General features: G+C 40.7%; 1 protein-coding gene and 1 pseudogene across 1 annotated transcript; both read left to right on the top strand.

The window, feature by feature from the left end:
• LOC122054952 overlaps nt 1-4,859 on the top strand; it is a 30,893-nt pseudogene extending 26,034 nt beyond the window's left edge.
• A 2,123-nt stretch (nt 4,860-6,982) lies between these two features.
• On the top strand, nt 6,983-16,304 carry LOC122056601 (pentatricopeptide repeat-containing protein At1g80270, mitochondrial-like). The gene is made up of 4 exons (XM_042618618.1): nt 6,983-7,187; nt 8,390-8,517; nt 13,437-14,010; nt 14,851-16,304. Exons 1-4 carry the CDS (start codon nt 7,083-7,085, stop codon nt 16,093-16,095), a joined length of 2,052 nt encoding a protein of 683 aa, XP_042474552.1. The 5' UTR covers nt 6,983-7,082; the 3' UTR covers nt 16,096-16,304.
• Nucleotides 16,305-18,790: the final 2,486 nt, after the last annotated feature.

The following is an 18,790-nucleotide window of genomic DNA, read 5'->3' as shown; positions in this document are numbered from 1 at the left end:
CGGGAAGCATCAAGAGCCCCTTGCAGGTCCTTCAAATCGTCCTTGAGCTTAGTCACCTCCTCCGAGTGGCCTTTCTGCTCGCCTTCTAGCAGCTCGGCTAGCTCATTCACACGCTGCTCCAAAGCTCGGGCTTTTACATTCTTTTTCTCCAGATCAGCGATGGCGGTGTTCTTCCGAGTGGTGGCCAGCTCAATCTTGCGGTCATAGGATTTGACCTTTTTGTCTAGCTGGTCCAACATGTAAGCCTGGTCGGCCGTCTTCTTCCTCTCGGCCTCTAACAGATCCTTGGTTTTGTCAAGCTCCTTCTGCAGCTCGGCATAAGAAGGGCCTCGAGAAGAAGACGGGCCGCCCTGACTCTTTAGCCTCTTCAGCTCGTCCTCCACCATTGCCAAGCTGTTAGAGACAGTAATCTCTTCCACCCATCGCTGATGAACACGGAAAGGTTAAAAGGCCGATCGGGAAAACTACATAGAGAAGAAGTAAACCTTACCCCTGTGGACTGCTGCATGTGGCTGTCAGCCAGCTTGTCGAGCGGTATCATGGCAACACAGGCCCGAGCGTCTGCCCACATCTCAGCAAGGGGCCCCTTCATAGTGATCATATGCTCGGGGGTCGTCGGCCGATCGGACTCGGCCATGAACGCCTCGGTAGGGAGGTGCAGAGTGACCCTGATAGTACGGCGCCGGCCCGGAGTCGTCTGAGCGGACGCCAAAGGATCGGAGGCCGGGCTGGACACTGTGGACAAAATGCCCGAGCTGAGGACTCGGCGTGGTGCGGGAGGAAGGGAGCTAACCGGCACCGCTTCGATTGGCGCCGCGGGCGCATCCAGCTGAGAGAGAGTCCGGTCGGAGGAGAGCGCCTCCACCTATGGTACTTGGCCGCGTTGAGAGGCGGTGGCTATCCGCTCAGACGCTTGCACCGCGGAGGTTACCGAACGGAGAGGCTTCTCAACTCGCCGTCTTTTCCTGTCGAGCGGGAGCTCGTCCTCCGGTTCGGAATCTTCCTCCTGAACGGACGGTTCCTTGCTAGGAGTTGCAGCGCCAGCCGCATCCATAGGCGAAGCCTGAGCAGCCGACTCCCCTGCCTGCGTTTCACTCTCATCCTCGTGAGAGCTGACCGGAGCAATGCCCAATTGCTCTATTTCCTTGGCCGCTGCCGCTTCGAGCACGACCGCTTTCTTCTTCAAAATTTCGAACAGCACGGACTCCATTACGATATTCGCTGCAAAGAAAAGAGAAGGAAATTAGTTAGAACTCAAGGCAAATGTACAAGTGAAGTTCTTACCAAAGCTACTCGGAAGGGGGGTCCGGCTCGGACTCAAACCAAATATGTACATCACTCCTTCAGGTAGGAGCTTGTTGATGTCGAGTTTCAGACCGGCTAGCAGATTCGCTGCTTGAAGGTAGTCCTGTCGGGTCTTAAACTTCTTCAGCTCGGGAGAGATGGGCGATCCGACCTGCCATTTCGTACGGAAGGGGAGCCGCCCGGGAACACGAAGGTAGAAAAAGTTCTCCTTCCAATGTTTATTGGAAGAGGGCAGCTTATCAAAAAAGACTAAGTCGGGGCGAGCTTGAAACACATAAGTGCCCGGCTCGGATTGCTTAGGATAATAAAAATAATAGAAGACCTCCGGGCGGAGGGGAATGTTGTGTATCTTAAATAAGACCACAACTCCGCACAGGAGGCGAAAAGTGTTGGGAACCAATTGGGCGAGCGGAATGCCGAAAAAGTTGCAAACTTTAACAATGAAGGGGTGGAGGGGAAACCGCAGACCGACTACGAATTGGTCGCGGATAGGACAAAAGGCGCCGCTCAGTGGTTTGTGCGGCTGGGCGGAGGTGAAGGCAAAATCAGTTCAAAATCGGAAGGGATATCAAAAGCGTTAAACAGGCTCTCGGCATCGCGCCGATCGAACCGCGACTCCATGGTGGTATACCATGGGCCGAGAGTCAGGTCCGTAGGCTGAGAGGAACTTGCCATCGCCAGAGCAATGGAGGAAGCAGAAATCGAAAGGGAAAGCAAATGAGCAAGCGAGGAGAGGAGCAAAGCAGTAACCAAAAGACGAAACGCGGCCAAGAGCGCGAAGAAAACACAGGAATCAAAGGAAGAAAGGCGGAAGAACCTTACAAAGAAGCGGAGGATCGAAGGAAGGAGGCGGTGAATCGTTGGAGCACGGGGACTCGGAATCGCCGGAATGCTGAAGCACCGAGGAAGGCTGCGGGATACGCGAAGGCAAAAGTGCGGCGGAGGAAGAAGGTGAAGGCTTTATAAGGTCGGGCCCGATCGGCCTCAACCGTCGGATGCAGGTCACAGGAATCGAGGCCCCCATCGGGCCGTTCATTTCAAACCGCCGATGTCCCATCGGATACATCGCCGATGTCCCATCGGACACATCGTCGAGCCTTACGATGCCGCCAGCGGAGGCGCCACGTGGCACCATGTCATAGGGGTGCATTTAATGAGCGCCATTACGACGCACAACGCGCATGCTCGGTCTTAATGGAGAGGATTTTCACGAATCCCGAGGAGATCCGAAGGGCGTCAGCGTTGACCGTCGACACGGCAGCAAAGCCAGCGCTCGGAAGAGGCTGAGCGGCCGTTAGGAGGAACATTCCAGAGTAGCTGGGCGGTGTCACTCAGGCCGACCGGCAGTCCAGTCAGTCGGACTTAGCGTCTCCTTCGACTAGACTTGAGGGGGAGGCATGTGATCCGGTGGTAAGGACGGGAGACCCTCGTTGGCGGAAGGTCAACGACACGTGGAGGTCAAAGGCCAAGAGATTCAACCTTGAGACCCGACTGACCGGACTGAGAGGGTCGACCGGCCACTCGACCGACCGGAATGAGATGGTTGACCAGTCGGGAATCCCCCGAGCTGAATAAAAGACAACCCGACTAGGGGTCGGTTTTCTGAGGCTCAAGGTAAAAAAGTTTTAGGGTCGAGCAGGCTGTCCGTTCGGTCGGGGCACAAGGCAACAAAGACAGGCAGGAGCAATCTCATCCGAGCATATGACTGAGGCAGAAGTGATATGCCCGTCGAGCGGCCTAATCGCTCGGCCCTGGAACAGACAGGAAGCGCAAGAGGACAAAGGAGACAGGGGATAACATCATCCTTGAGACGTCTGCCGCTGACAGGCAGCAGGGTTGGCGACCGAGCCGTACATAGGATCATACGGTGGAAGCTTCCACCGTCACATCCGGGATATGCTCGGACAATTGCGGAATGACGCCAGAGGTACTTTTCTGACAGGGGCTCGTTAAGGTATGTTTGGGGAAGCGTGCACGTATAGAGAAGCGTGCCCGCGCCTCCCCGGGGTCCTATATAAGGACCCCCAGACGTCGACGAAGGTATGCGCAATCCTCACTATAGCCACAGTTACGCTGCCTCTCTTATTTCTCATTGCCTGACTTAAGCGTCGGAGGGCCGTCGCCGGGAAACCCCTCCCGTCTCGGCTTCTTTGCAGGTTTACCGGAGATCTACACCACCAGCCGGAGACAGCGGAGCGTGCCACGTCCCCAGCGTCCGTCGACTCAGCACTCGGATAGGATCATATACGGATCAGATTTCCATGAAACATCTGTATGACCAGGCATGATGACAGACGAATAATGCTTAGAATAATCAAACGTAAGGATACACATCTGTACGATCCGTAAAAACTAGTGTCAGGATGACCCATGGTCTCACAGAGAATTTGAGGCAGAAAAGGATGTCAAACGTAGAAATCGACAGCACAGGGCGTCGGTGTTGAAATCAGTAGAAAATGACATCAATACCAAAATCGATAACACAGGACGTCGGTACAAAAATCGACAAAAAAGAGCATTAGTGTCGAAATCAGCAGCATAGGACGTTGATGCCGAAATCGACAGAAAAGAGCGTCGGCACCGAAATCAGCAGAAAAGAACGTCGACGTCGAAATTGGCAGGGCAGGTCGTCGACGTCGAAATTGACAGGACAGGGCATCGGCGCCGAAATCGGTAGCAGCAGGAGGAGATGACAGCGGGGCAATAGTAAGCAATAACAGGGGATGACAAAAAAAAATTAGGTCAGAGAAAAAGAACCTTGCTCTGATACCATGTACAAATTAAGAAAAAGAAAAACTAGCTATATTATTGAATCCAAAATTGATAATTGGAAATACAGAGTATAAGGTCTTTATATAGTTTAGTTAAGAAACCCTAAACTCTAAATATAAAAGGAAAAATGACCAAAATGATCCTAAAGTTATAAACAAATAAATATATATAATCTAACAACACAAAACCTTTATCTGGATGAGTGCTTAGCTGCAATAGAGGCTTGGGGTAATCTTGGGCAAATCAAAAAGACGGAGGAAGTCTTTAAGAAGATGGTCGAGACTTGGAAGTTTTCTTTAAAGTACTACGGCACCATGTTAATGGTTTACGCAAACAAGTTGTTGGCCAAAGGAAAGGAACTGGTTAATCAGATGTCTTAAAGCAGATATCGAAATGGTCCTTTCAATTGGGATTCACTAGTGAAACTCTATGTCGAATATGGGGAGGTGGAGAAAGCGGACTCGATACATGAGGCTTTTCATCAAAGCAAGATTAGACCTTTCTATGGGTCTTTTATAACCGTGGTGAATCAATATGCTAAAAGGGGCGATATCCATAACATCGAAAAGATTTTTCACAGGTTGAGGCAGATTGGCCATGTCGGTAGAATGAAGCAATACTTCACTATGTTCCAGGCCTATATGAATGCAAAGAGACAACCTGCCTATGCCTTCTTGGAACGGATGAAAGCGGACAATGTGCTCCCTAACAAGCCTATGGCCGCGCAACTGATGGTTAACAATGGGTTCAAGAAGAGTCTTATTTCGGAGTTGCTTGATTGAAGGTAGATCACAATCTAGTTTTTGGTAAATTACTGTTACGATCTATCATGTATTCTTGCGCATGGGCATTACATATCTTGACCTGAGGCAGGATCTCCTGGACCACTTTTTGTGGTCCAAGGTATGTGTCACTCATATATTGCGGTTGGATCGTGGCCGCGATCCGATCGCATATGGTTGCGATCCCTTCCTGGGTTCACTGTCCCCAGTAGGTTATAGTTTTTGTTTGGAGCAGGCGGCCGGAGGCCGCTCGGAGGACACCCTCGCTCGGCGGCTAGTAACCTTGCCACTTATCCACCACCGGAGGCCTCCGGGCGGCCTCCGGCCGCTCGCTCCGAACAAAAACTATAACCTGGTGGGGACGGTGAACCCAGGAAGGGATCATAACCATTTGCGGTCGGATTGCGGCCACGATCCGACTGTAAAATACGGGTGACATATCCCCTGGACCATAAAAAAATGGTCCAAGAGATCTGTGCTCATCTTGATCTATGCATATCGAATTGCATAACAATAAGGCCTGTTGCACTCTTGAGAGAACTCTGGCTTAATCTTGTAGTACTTGTGCAAATGCATGAAAATAGAATATTGTGTTTATTCTTCATTGTTGTTGGATGCATTTGTTCTATTGAATTTGGTATATTACACAATTGGTATTTTGTATTGATACATTAAAGTTCATACTAAATTTATTAAGGAAAATAATATGTACAAAGAAAAAATCTCAGATAAATACTCAAGGATAGACACATAATATAATATGGCCCACAAAAAGTGAAATGGTAGGCTATGAATTTATATGTCTATCTTGAGCATTTCCTTGAGATTTTTCTCTGTGCATATCATTGCTCATTTATTAAAGTAGACACCAAGAGCATTCCGTTCATAATTGATATTTGAAATATTATTTTGTGCTTCATCTTTATCTTGAGGTAATTTTGATTAAAGTTGAGCTGAGCTTAAAATAACTAAGCGGTGGAAAGATTGCCTGAGCTTAGCTTGATTTTTCTTATTCAAGTTTGGTTTAAACTTGGTTCATTTAAAATGTTATTGAAATTTTTATAGTTATTAAGCTTGATAATATAAGTTTGTTAGCTTATTTTGAAGGAATCAATTTTTGGAGACACATGTCTTTAGGGAAAAAAATTTATCCCACCTTCTAGTCAATTTGGCGGTCAATGATTTCGTGATTTGGGATGAGCATAATCACTTTTTGTTATAATTATTAAAGAGTTTTGAGCTCGAGCGAGTTTGTGAATTTGAGCTCAGCTCAAAAAATTGAATTAAAATGACAAAAGACGTTATACATGCTACGATTCAAACCTTAGGCTACTAGCAAATTCAATGAAACCTTCTAGTTACAAACATCTCCTCACCTTATTATTTATTTTTAAAGTAGTCATTATTTTAAATATTAGAATATTGAATTAGTCTGGCTCAATAAGGCTCGACAAGCCATCGATTCAATATAAAATGAGCTCGAGATCGGTTCAAATATTAAACGAGTAAGCTCGAGCTCGACTCGAATATTAAACGAGTAAGCTCGAGCTCGATTCGAATATTAAATGAGCAAGCTCGAGCTCGACTTGAGCTTGATTAACTTTGAGCTCGAGTTGGACTTTGATTGAACCACTCGTGAGTAGTTCACGAATGATTTAATTCATTAACATCGCTAGTACAGAGGACAGTTGTTTTAATAAATTTTAAAAAGTGGATGAGGTTTCGATTTTATGTCAAATATAAATTTTATTTATTAAATTTTGTAATAACCATTTATCATGATAAATCTATCCCAGCTATTTTTTTTTTCAAAAAAATAAACAAGTAAATAATTCCTTAATTTGAATTTAGTTGAAATTATAAATTGTTGACTAGAAATGATGCTAAAGAATTAACATTTGGGCCAAGCCAACATGAAAAGCCCAACACATGCATTTCTGCCCCATCTCAAACCCTAATTCCCAACCCTAATTTTGGCGACCAAAGGCTGCGGCTCAAGGGTTCTCAAATTCCATTTTACCCCCCTCGCCTCAATAACAAAAAAACAAACAGATTTGGAAAATGAGGGTATTTTAGTATTTTCGGGATTCACTCGCTTCGATAAACCCCTCCTTAACCCCTATCTCGTGTTAGCTTGTTTCACCCAGCTAGGGCTGCCCCCAAAAAAGTGGTCTTCCGACGTTCGTCCCAAGTCGCCGCCGCTTCTGCTTCTCTACGACGTCAATGGCGAAGCGTCAAATTCCTTTGCTCAACCGTGTTCTCGCAGAGAAGATCGTCCCTCCCTCCAAGACCAGCGCTGGGGTCCTTCTCCCGGAGAAGACAACTAAGGTGATCATTTTTTAGCCTTGATTTTAATCGCCTTTGATTTGGCAACGATGTGTGGCTGTTTGTGCCTATTGTTTCTGATTTCGCTGCGTCAATGAAATCTGCTCAGGATCTTGTGATCAACTACTCTGAGTTGGTTGCCTCTTCCGGAGAGTGATTTTAGCTGTGTCCCTTTCTGAGAATCATTGATTTTCAATTGTAAATATGCTATTAGGGAAGATGCCATATGGCCGCGTTGGTATTGAGGGCTCGTATAGTCGTGGGATATTGAAATTGATATTTTTTTGCCTGGTACTTTTGAATTTCATATCAGAGATTGTAGTATGGATGTTCACTTGATCTTTGATGGTGGGTTTGATTATTTTCTGACTGTGATCCTACAGATGATATCATGATCCCCACAGCACTACACCTGAGGAATCTGGAAGGAATATAGAACAACAATATTAATTCTGACTTTTCTTGTGACAGTGGATTTTATAACATTTTCTTCTGCTGGAACATAATTACCCTATTAGTGACATTTTGACAGTATGCTATCCATCAAGATGATGATTCTTTTTGAATTCTGTGTTCCTCTGAGGAAACAGAAAGGAACAAGGTAGCATGAAACTCAATTTTGTTTTGAAGAGGCATCTATTATAGCCATCATACAAGAAAGAGACATCGACTAATTCAAATTAAAAACACAATGTTCTGTCAAGTCAAAGCAGAAAAAACTCTTGGATTTTCATTGATGATAAACATATTGAGTTAATTACTGTTTAAAAAAAAAATTACATCAAACTGTAATCATGACTATTATTGAATGGTACAGTTACAATTTTGTCCACAAGTAATTTGTTTCGGTAATTTGTCTAGATTTCTTAGTGTTGTATATTTTACATTGTTCTAATGCTCTTTGTGTTGTGTTGAAATATTACAACTGCATAACTTTAACTTATTTTCAATCTTTTGTTTTGGTATTTGTCTGGGTTCTCCATGCGCATGAGAGCTAATCTGTCTACTTGAATTAAGATGTTTGCATGCAACTTGTGCATCTAAATTACTGCATTTGTTTTTATTTATTTGACTAATTGCCAATTAAGTGACATCATGTTGATTCTCCATTGGCCACTTGAAGAATTTATCTCATCATCTTTTCATAAAACTTTATTTCATGTTTTTCTCTTAACTATTAATTTACGCTGTGCTTTCTTCTACAGTGTGATTATGGAGGAGTAGTAGTAGGTTCTGAGGTGTGTGATAAAAATGGAAATCTTAATCCTGTGAAGAATGGATATACTCTTCTTCTGTCAAAGGGTCATGGGACTGAGCTAAAGCTGGGAGGAAGGTACTGTAACCTTGTCACTTAATTTCCAAAGTAAAGTAGAACAAACGTAAAGGTCTAAATGTTGGTAAAGTAGTTTTTGTTTGCCAATCAAGTTTTAATTTTGTAATGCTACAATACCACTTTATACATGATCAAACCTGCATCTCAATTGAGGTAGAGTTTAGGTAGGGGTTGATGAGATTCTTAGTAGTTATTTTTGAACAATTAAATGCCTTAATTTACCTAAGGCGTTGAACTAGCTTTTACAGAATAATTATATCATTTGTGTATAGGTGCATTGCTTTTTCCCTCCCTCCATCCATACATTATAACTATTTTGATTCAAGTTAGCCTCAACATAATGTGGAGTGAATTATGTAGGATCGAGATGTGCTAGAGGGGGAGGGGGAGGGGGAGGGGGGAATAGCGCTCGTGGTTTTTTCACTCGTTTCGGAAAAACACGATCGCGTAAGAGTTTGTGTAGCGGAAATTAAAGAGCGAAAAGAACAAAAACCAAGTTGACACCTTTGGTTTTGCTTGGTTCGGAGTCTGTGGCGACTCCTATTCCAAGATCCGCATGTGAGAGTGCTTTCGATGGACAATCCACTAATCAATCCGGAAATTACAAGTACAATAAGTGTTGTGAAGGCTCTACTCGAACCTACCTTAAATAGGTTGTTGAAGGCGCCTTTAACAGCCATGGAAGGCGCCTCCAGCTTGATTCTTATCTCCGCAACTTCAGTCGTTGATAACATTCGTGTTCTGCGAATTTTATCTCTCCGAAGGCGCCATGAACATTGTTCACTGGAGGCACCTTCAATCTCCATGGAAGGCGCCTTGAACATTTTTCATCCGAGGCTCTTTTGTGCTTTCCACTTCCTGCAAGGCATATTAATCCAAATACAAAATATACCTCGCAAAATAAAGTTAACACAATAAAATATGAAATAATAAATTATTTTGATAGGCTCTGGATTGTCCGGTTCTGATTTTGAGTTTCTCACGTACTCCTCTCATGTAGACCTGACCACGGTTCGGAACCGACGGTTCGACGGTTCGGAACCGCGGGTTCGATGGTTCCAGGCAGGTCGACCCTTAACCTTAACCACCCAAGACGGTTACGGTTCACGGTTCAGAACCGTCGGTTCACGGTTCGGTTCACGGTTCGTCACGGTTCATCACGGTTCAAGATTAATATGTTAAAAAAAATTAAAAATTAAAAATTAAACATTAAACATTAAACATTAAAAATTAGAAATTAAAATTTATTAAAAAAAGGGTTTGCACTTATTTAAGTTGCCTACGTATCCCTTTAGGGGAATCAAAGCCCACGTAGTTCTTTTACATTTTTATCCTTTTACATTTTCATTCACTTCCATTTCCATTTCCTGTTCCTGCCGTATTTGTTCCTTCAGTATCAAAATCTTCAACTTCGTCATCTGAAAGTTGCATTCCTTGGATTCTTTTCTCCGCTCTGGTCCAATCGTCCAGTAATGCTTGGGCTTCCAATGAGTCGGGAGACAAAGTTGATCGTCTTTCATCTAATATGTTGCCGTCGGCACTGAACGTCTGTTCCACAGCAACAGTTGACACTGGACAAGCTAAAATTTCTTTTGCGATCACGGAGAGAACGGGAAAGCTTTGAGCCTTCTGTGACCACCACTTTAAGATATCGAATTCTGTGTGGAACTTGAGGATCCCCGTGGACGTTTTGTCCGTTCTTTTAATAAGAGTTGTGCTTTTGTAAATTTTAAATTACTACTAGCAGTTTGTTGAATTTCAGAAATATTAATTTGTGTTCCATATTTTGCATAATATTGATTATAAATATCATATAAATAAATTCTAACATTATATATAATATTAACTGGATCAGGGGAAGAAGAATCTTTAATTGGAATTAAAGCATCATAATATAAAGTTAACATTTCTTGTAAAACTTCTAATTTAAATCTAGGATCTAAAGCAAATGCAATTAAATAAATTTCAGGAATTAAATAAAAATATTTTTTCCATTTAGTTTTCATAGCTAAGATGCAAGGAGATAAAGATTCATTATTAATATGTTCATTTAAAACTAATACTATATTAGAAAATTTTTCTAAAACTAATTGAGCAGTGAGATAATAAACACCGGAAAGTTGTTCGGTTGCATCATTAAATACTTTTAAAATTTCACAAATACTACTACAAATATTCCATTGTTGTGAAAATAAATATATATTAGTATTAGTGTTTTGTGCAAAAAATGAACATAATAATTCTTTATATTGAAATGAATCTTGTAATAATTGGTATGTTGAATTCCAACGTGTTGGTACATCACGTGGAAATTTTTTAGGTCTCATTCCATTAATTTTACAAAACCTATCCCATTGTTTCATTATAGATGGATGAGACCATAAATAAGAAATTGCAATTCTAATTGGTTTAATATAACTTTCTAAAATTTTTAAACCATCTTGAACACATAAATTTAAAACATGGCATACACAACGAATATGAAAAAATAAACCTCCAATAATAGGTTGACAAACAAATTTTAGATCATCTATACAAGCGGTATTAGAACTAGCATTATCTAATGATATTGAAAATATTTTATGAGTTAAACCATATTCTTCTAAAATTAAACATAATAATTGTGCGATATTATGAGCATTATGTGATTCATCAAAAACTCTATAAGCTAATAATCTTTTTTGGAGGTTCCAAGAGTTATCGATCCAATGGCAAGTCACACCCATATACGAATGTGTTTGCCAATGATCACTCCAAATATCGGAACATAAAGAAACTTTATTATCTAATTTACTAAATTCATTAATTAAATTTTTTTTTCCTTGTTTTACTAATTTTTTAATTGTACGAGTAAGTGTAGTCCTAGGAACACGTTTAGCACATGGATTAAGAGATTCTTTACAAAAATCTTCAAATGTGCATTTAGATCCAAAACTAAAAGAAAGATGTTCTACGGAAACAAATTTAGCTAATGATTCTCTTAATTTATTATCCGAATATAAAAATAAACTGGAATCGGTACTACCGCTAGTTGAAGAAAATCTTGATAATTGTGTTTGAGAACGGTCGAGTCCATATTCCGTCGGGTGCTTCGTTTCTACATGTCGTTTCAACGACCCATAGTCGCCGCCGGCTTGAAATTTGTAGGAAGCATTGCAGTGCTTACATTTTGCACCATTTCTCCCGACGGAAGAGTGACCTTCTCAAAATGTTTAGTAAAAATAGAAGACTTTAGAGGAGGAAGTTTCCGAACCTTAGAAGTAATTGCATCAGTACTTCCTTGTGTGTCGGGTGTCGGATTCGGAAGATGCTCGATCTCATCATTGGTGGATTGAATGTTGGGGTCCTCCTCCCGCGGATTCATTATTTGCTTTTCCTTCCGAGCTCGAGATGATGCACCTCCGCGGCCTCCTTCCATTGTAATTGAAAGAAACGAAAGCGTGTAGAGATTAGAAAATGAAAATAAGATTAAGAGTAGAGAAGATGTGTGTGAAAATGATGAAATAAGCTCTCTATTTATAGAGTTTTGATAGTAACGGACACTAAATCATAGCCATTGATCAAAAAAGGTCAAATGATCCTAACCGTTGAAAAAAATACCCAAAAAACCCTCCCAACGGCTACGAACCGCCGGTTAACCGGCGGTTCGCCGGTTTTTACACCCAATGAACCGGAACCGGCCCGGTAACTTGCCGGGCCGGTTCCGGTTGGACCCGGCGAACCGGGTCAACCGGCAACCGGCCCGTTGACCCGGTTACGGGCCCGGGCGGGGTCCGGGCCAGACCCGGCCCGGGGTCGGGTCTACTCTCATGAGAGTTTACCTGTTGTCAGACCGGCCCTCCAGACTGATTAGATTTTTGCTTAGCGTCCGTGTCTTCAGAACTTTTCTGCTGGACGTTCGAATCCCGACCCATCCAGACTTCCACCTGGTTCACGACCACCAGGATTTTCACCTAGAGTACCCGACTCTAGGATTTCGCCCAAAGTGCTCGATCCGTCAAGACTTCGCCTTGCCTAACCTAGGGTTACCTCCCCTAGGACCTAGGGTTACCTCCCCCTAGGGTTTTTTATCTGCCTAGAATACACTAGGACTTCTGCCTAAGAACGCTTGGGACTTTCTTGCAAACTCATTCATAATTGTTAGATAACGAGACATCGTAACTTTGATCCCTTTGTCATAATCAAAACTTAGGTTCGATCGTCCGGTGCTCCTTGCACCAACCAATTATACAGTCCATGTCAAAATATTTGGACTTTATTTCTTATGTACTAGTGGTAGATGGCCCAATTGCAATTATTTCCTTAATAAACAGAATATAGCTTGTCACATAAGTTTCCATTTATGTGGGTAATAGTAACCGCCAGCCTGACTACCCTTAAACAGCTTCTACATTTACAACCCTTGATCAACCTCTGAAACATATTTGGCGAGCTAAATCTCATCCAAGAGTGACCTATTAACCTCGGCCGGATTGTGGCTATTTTGGGTGAAAATCAATTCCCAATCCACTTTGAGCGAGTTGTGTTCACGTAAGGAAAATTGAATCAAGCTTGAATTGACATCAACCAAACTCAACACTTCTTGTACTCATTTGGCTATAATTCCTGAATTAAGGTCCTAGCCAACTTAATATAATTGTCAGACTTTAATTTGTTTGAACTTAAAGGAGCTCTTTGTTAATATTGATAATTATTATCATGGTAGTCCTTTTTCATTCATCTTTCTTGTCTTTGCTTGCTTAAAAGTGTCAACCCACCCTTCCTCCAAAATATGCATATTTTCATTGATATATTTTTTCTAATATATTTTGTCATTAAATTTTCAGTTACCTAGCATGCATTACTGAGAGTATTCTCAGACTATGAGTTAAAAGATTGAAGATTAGAATATAATTCTGGTTTTTGCATTCAAATTTCAGGAGCAACTGCTTTGGTTTTCCTCATAGTCCTACCTTGAGTACATATGTAGGCAGTAGTAGTTTAAAGCATGGGGAGCGCCTTTACTCAGAAGGCTCTAATATAAGTAGCAGCTCAATTCAACTCAAGTCGTATACATGTGGGCCTATTTCTCTGAAACCTGTCCTCTGGAGTCGATATTTATCTTCTCAGGCTGGAGCAAATTCAGGTGATAAGGAAGACTATCTGGAAGATGGGTTTTCTGACCTGGAGGTACCACTGGAATCTGCTGATTCTGTGGATGGTGCAGGCAAAGAAGTAGATGAAGAGCTCATTTCCGAAGGGGAGTTATCCGAACAAGCTGCAGATGGTTCACTTGACTTGGTAGATGTTGAAGCAAGTGAAGGTGGGGCAAAAAAGGGGTGGTTAAGGCTCTCACATTCTCCTATTTTCCAGTTAATAATGGATACTCCGAGACATTCGTTGACAAGCGCACTTGATAAGTATGCCGAGGAAGGGAAATCTCTTGGAAGTGGTGAGATATCTATTGCTATGCTTAATCTGAGGAAGCGACGACTCTACTCAATGGCACTGCAGGTGATTACTTACCTGAAATTTTGATGTTACTTAAATTGATTTTTTGTCTGGTATATAAATGGATGATAAAACTTGGCTTTTGGGAACATTTACTGATAAAACTGAATTTTTTCTCTTTTGAGTTGTTTAATTGCATGTGGCCAAACCATACAAACATCCTCTGTCTTAGATTTTGATTGGTGCCTGCAATTTGTAGTTTTTATGATATTTGGTTCTCTTTGTAAGTTTTATTTCTCATCGTACTGCATCACTTTCTGCAAAATTCTCTTCCTCCTCTTTATTTGCCCTACTTTTTTAGCATCCATTGCTTAACTGTAACACGGTCGATTATACTACTGTCTAATTTCAATGCATTGGGCATGCTTGAGCAAAAGAATTAATTAAATGTTAAAATCTGCATTGTTTTAAAAGACTGAATGTATCTTTATTGTGTCAAGTGTGTGGATCCATTAAATTCATCTTGCACAGTCAAATGCTCTTTTAAATTTATGTGCGCTGAATCAATTTATCCTTCATTTTCCATAGCGACTCTTGGTTGATTTATGTTGATGTTTATTCCTGCTCTGTAGTAACTTTTTTTTTTAAAAAAAAAAAACTGGAGATTGCATAAGCAGCTGAAATGACATAAATGTGTGTTTCTAACCGTAGTTTGACATTTGTAAATCTAAAGGATATGAGTTTTAATTCTTTAGATTATTGGTTTTGTGCATGAAATGAAATAAATGAAAATGTTTATGTATATAACTTTGCTTAATTCTCTCAATTTTTGGGGTTCGCATTCTTTTTCATGTTTTTGCTTGTATTTTTCTTTTCGACCTTTTTTGTTGTTGACATTTGCAGTTTGTTGAATGGCTGGAAGCTAGAAAGAAAATTGAACTCGCAGAGCGGGACTACGTATCTCATTTGGATTTGATCGCCAAGGTTAATGGTCTAACTAAGGCTGAAAAGTACATAGAGAAAATCCCAGAAGCTTTCAGGGGTGAGGTGGTTTACAGAACTTTGTTGGCTAATTGTGTTGCTGCTGTTAATGTCAAGAAAGCCGAGGAGGTGTTCAACAAGATCAGAGATCTTGGTTTTCCTGTATCACCTTTTGCTTGTAACCAGTTGTTGCTGCTCTACAAAAGGATAGACCGGAAAAAGATCGCTGATGTACTCCTGATGATGGAAAAGGAAAATGTCAAGCCGACGCTCTTCACTTATAAGATTTTAGTCGATGTCAAAGGCCGTGCCAAGGACATATCAGGTATGGAGCAAATTGTGGAAGCAATGAAAGCCGAAGGCGTGGAACCTGATTTGCTGATCAAGACTTCGGTTGCAAATGCTTACATATTCGCCGGTTTGAAGGAAAAAGCAGAAGCTGCATTAAAAGAGATTGAAGGCGATGACATCCAGGAGAATCGTTATGTTTGCAGGGCTATTCTCCCTTTGTATGCTGCCTTGGGCAAAGCAGATGAGGTAGCAAGAATATGGAAAGTATGCGAAGTGAAACCGTATCTTCCTGAGTGCATTGCTGCAATAGAGGCCTGGGGTAGGCTCGGGCAAATTGAAAATGCAGAGGAAGTCTTCGAGAAGATGGCCAAGACGTGGAAGTTGTCATCAAAGTACTTCACCACCTTGTTAAAGGTTTACGCAAACAACAAGTTGTTGGCCAAAGGAAAGGAACTGGTTAATCGAATGTCTGAGAGTGGTTGCCGAATCGGTCCTTTGACTTGGGATGCGCTAGTGAAGCTGTATGTTGAATCGGGGGAGGTGGAGAAAGCTGACTCGATATTGAACAAGGCTTCTCAGCAAAGCAAGATTCGACCTCTCTACAGCTCCTTTATGGCCGTGATGGATGAATATGCTAAAAGGGGCGATATCCATAATGCCGAAAAGATTTTTCACAGGCTGAGGCAGATTGGCTATGTTGGTAGAATGAAGCAATACCACACTCTGCTCCAGACCTATGTGAATGCAAAGACACCTGCTTATGGCTTCAGGGAACGGATGAAAGCTGACAACATGTTTCCCAATAAGACTTTGGCGGCACAACTGATGTCTAACGATGCGTTCAAGAAGACTCCAATCTCGGAGTTGCTCGATTGAAAGGCATATCACAATATAGTCTAGGCATTCAAGACCATTGCTACTCTTTAGATTTTATGTATCTATAAGTCGATCCTTCCGAAATGAAGTCTTATGCATCAAATTTTGTGAAGGGACCTTCCCCAACCAGCCTATTGCCCTCTTAAGAAATATCGATGGAAACTAGTTTTAAGTGCATGAAATCAATGAATATTGCGATTGTTCTTACATATCAGATGCATTTGTTTTATTGAATGTGGTATAATGCGCGCTTGTGGCAATGTAGATCTAAGTGAAGTTTGGCTTATTGGTTTGATGTTACGATGGATTACAATATAGTTTAAAATGTTGATATAACAATTTCATGACAAATAGCATAAACTTTTATAATAAATTTTATAAAATAAAAATATTAAATGTGTTGTCTATTTGATTTGATTAAAAGTCACAATGCGGTAAATTTTACTTTATTATTTTAATTGATTATATATATTTTTAAACACTTATATATTCTTAAAAGAAGATTATAAGGGCATCTTTTATTATCTCATCCCTTTATTAAAAAAATATCAAAATATTATTTTACTTGACTACGCCGATTTAATTTTCTTAATTTAAAATTAATATAGACTATGGTTGGATTAGTTGGTTAATATTTTACTATAAAAGTATTAAAAATTTCATTCAAAATTATTATTTATCTTGATAGTTATGTGTTTTTTTTTATTATTATTAGATATTTAGTTTTCTTATTTCGTTTCATTTTAAAGTTTCTTTTTTAAGTTATTGAACATTTGTTATTTTTCACAAGTTGATGTCTTCCAAATGTATTTTTAAAATAAAATATCTAGTCTTGCGGTAGTAAAATGGTGAGGCTCTTTTCCATATAACAAGGGTTTAAATCTTAAGTTAGATATTTTTGAATATCCGTGTAGTTGTGAAGCTGGGGATGACTCACCTATACTTTCTCAATTAACCTGATAGGGATCGGACCGTCCACTTTCAGAATGTATTTAGTTTTCTTATATTAGTTTTAAAGTTTCTTTTTTAAGTTATTGAACATTTGTTATTTTTCACAAGTTGATGTCATTCCAAATGTATTTTTAAAATACAATATATAGCCCTCATGACACAATGTGATGGTAAAATATGTCTTTCTCATAAAGGGTTCGAATTTCATGTTGAATATTTAGCCTGCGGAGTTGGTTTCCACTGGTGAATTTGGGACCTCTTTCGCAATTCAGATAAATCTGATCTATAATTTTTGGTCCATTCCTAGTCTCTATATACTTCATATGCCTTTTTATTTAGTAAATTCATCTTAAAAAAATGAAAATTTAAAATACCTCAATTCTATGCATAAATTATAATTTTTTAAATATTTTTTTTACCTACCTTATAAATGTATTTAATGAGGTTTTTTTTTTCCAACTTTGATCACTGAAAAAGAAAAAAAAACCTCATTAATTACATTTATAAGGTAAAAAAAATACTAAAAATTATAATTTAAGTATGAAATTGAGGCATTTTAGATTTTTAATTTGTTGGATGAATTCACTAAATAAAACAATATCTGAAGTGTGTAGGAAACAGGAAGGGATAAGAAATTATGTGTTGATCCCTTGTGTCTGGTAAGAGAGGATGAATTGCCTGAAAATAAAAATCTAAACTTTTCCCGATCTTATAACTTTATTAAAACATTTGTAAAAAAAAAACAACTAATTAAAAAGTAAGAAGTTTTTCCGCCAGAATGAGATTTTAGTGAGCTTTCAAACGAGTTTTAGTTACAAGTGTTGTGTTTAGCTACTGGGATTATGACTATATTTATGCCCTGATCCGGGTGCCTGGAAGAGTTCCGGGTGCCTAGGTATGGATAAAACTTTATCCACGTAGCAACAGATCACAATAGCTGGTGACTCGATAAAGTTTCTAGTCCAGACGCCTGGACCAGGTCCGAGTACCCGGACTGGGCTGAACCAGCCTCGACTAGGGCGTTAGCCCGGGATGCCCTGGCTGCCCCGGGAGAGGGGGGGGTGTCCGTGCACCTAGAGTCAGGGCGCCCAAAGTTATTCCAGGTGGCCAGACCACAGTCAACTTTGGTCGACTTTTCACCATGTCTTCTGCTCTGACTTTGTTCGATTGAGTGATTTCAGCCATTCGGAATAGGGCTCACCCGAACCCATTTTCCGACCTTCTCGAGTAATTTTCTACTCCGACTTCTTATCCCTCGGAAACGCCGCGTGCTTCCTTCTCATCCGCCAGCGTACTCTTCCGCAGCACCTTGTCTCTCAGACACACCGAGCCCATCGACTCTCTCTTGTGTCATCTTTCTCGTTAGCTGTGTCTTTCGCTCAACTTTTTGTGTTTCTAAGTTCCTGCACACTTAGACACAAGATATCAAAAGACAACAGGACATAACTTTGACTTAGTTAATCATATCAAAACTACTACGGGGTACTTATAATCTCTCCCTTTTTGATGTGAACAACCCAAGTTAAGTTAGGGTAACACAAAATAAATGATAGTAAGGTAAAAAGTACATAATTTGCAATTAAGAAAAAATGTTCAAAAATCAAAATGTACCCTCTCCCTAGAGTTGACCTCTAATTCTCCCACTTTGATCACATTAAAAAGAGGGATAAGCTATGAAAGTAAGTTGTTATAAATTTAAAACAAAGTTTAAGAGATAAAAATGTAATGACTAGCATCCAGAAAG

Source organism: Zingiber officinale, chromosome 3B (assembly GCF_018446385.1).
Source record: "Zingiber officinale cultivar Zhangliang chromosome 3B, Zo_v1.1, whole genome shotgun sequence".
Lineage (NCBI taxonomy): Eukaryota > Viridiplantae > Streptophyta > Magnoliopsida > Zingiberales > Zingiberaceae > Zingiber > Zingiber officinale.
This window is presented reverse-complemented; position numbering and strand designations above follow the sequence as displayed.

What these genes read in the sequence shown, in the direction of transcription:
- LOC122056601 (XM_042618618.1), top strand. Translation starts at nt 7,083, where the DNA reads ATGGCGAAGCGTCAAATTCCTTTGCTCAACCGTGTTCTCGCAGAGAAG. An exon ending in TCCCGGAGAAGACAACTAAG is followed by an intron (nt 7,188 to 8,389) that starts GTGATCATTTTT and finishes TTTCTTCTACAG; the next exon opens with TGTGATTATGGAGGAGTAGT. An exon ending in TCTACTCAATGGCACTGCAG is followed by an intron (nt 14,011 to 14,850) that starts GTGATTACTTAC and finishes TGACATTTGCAG; the next exon opens with TTTGTTGAATGGCTGGAAGC.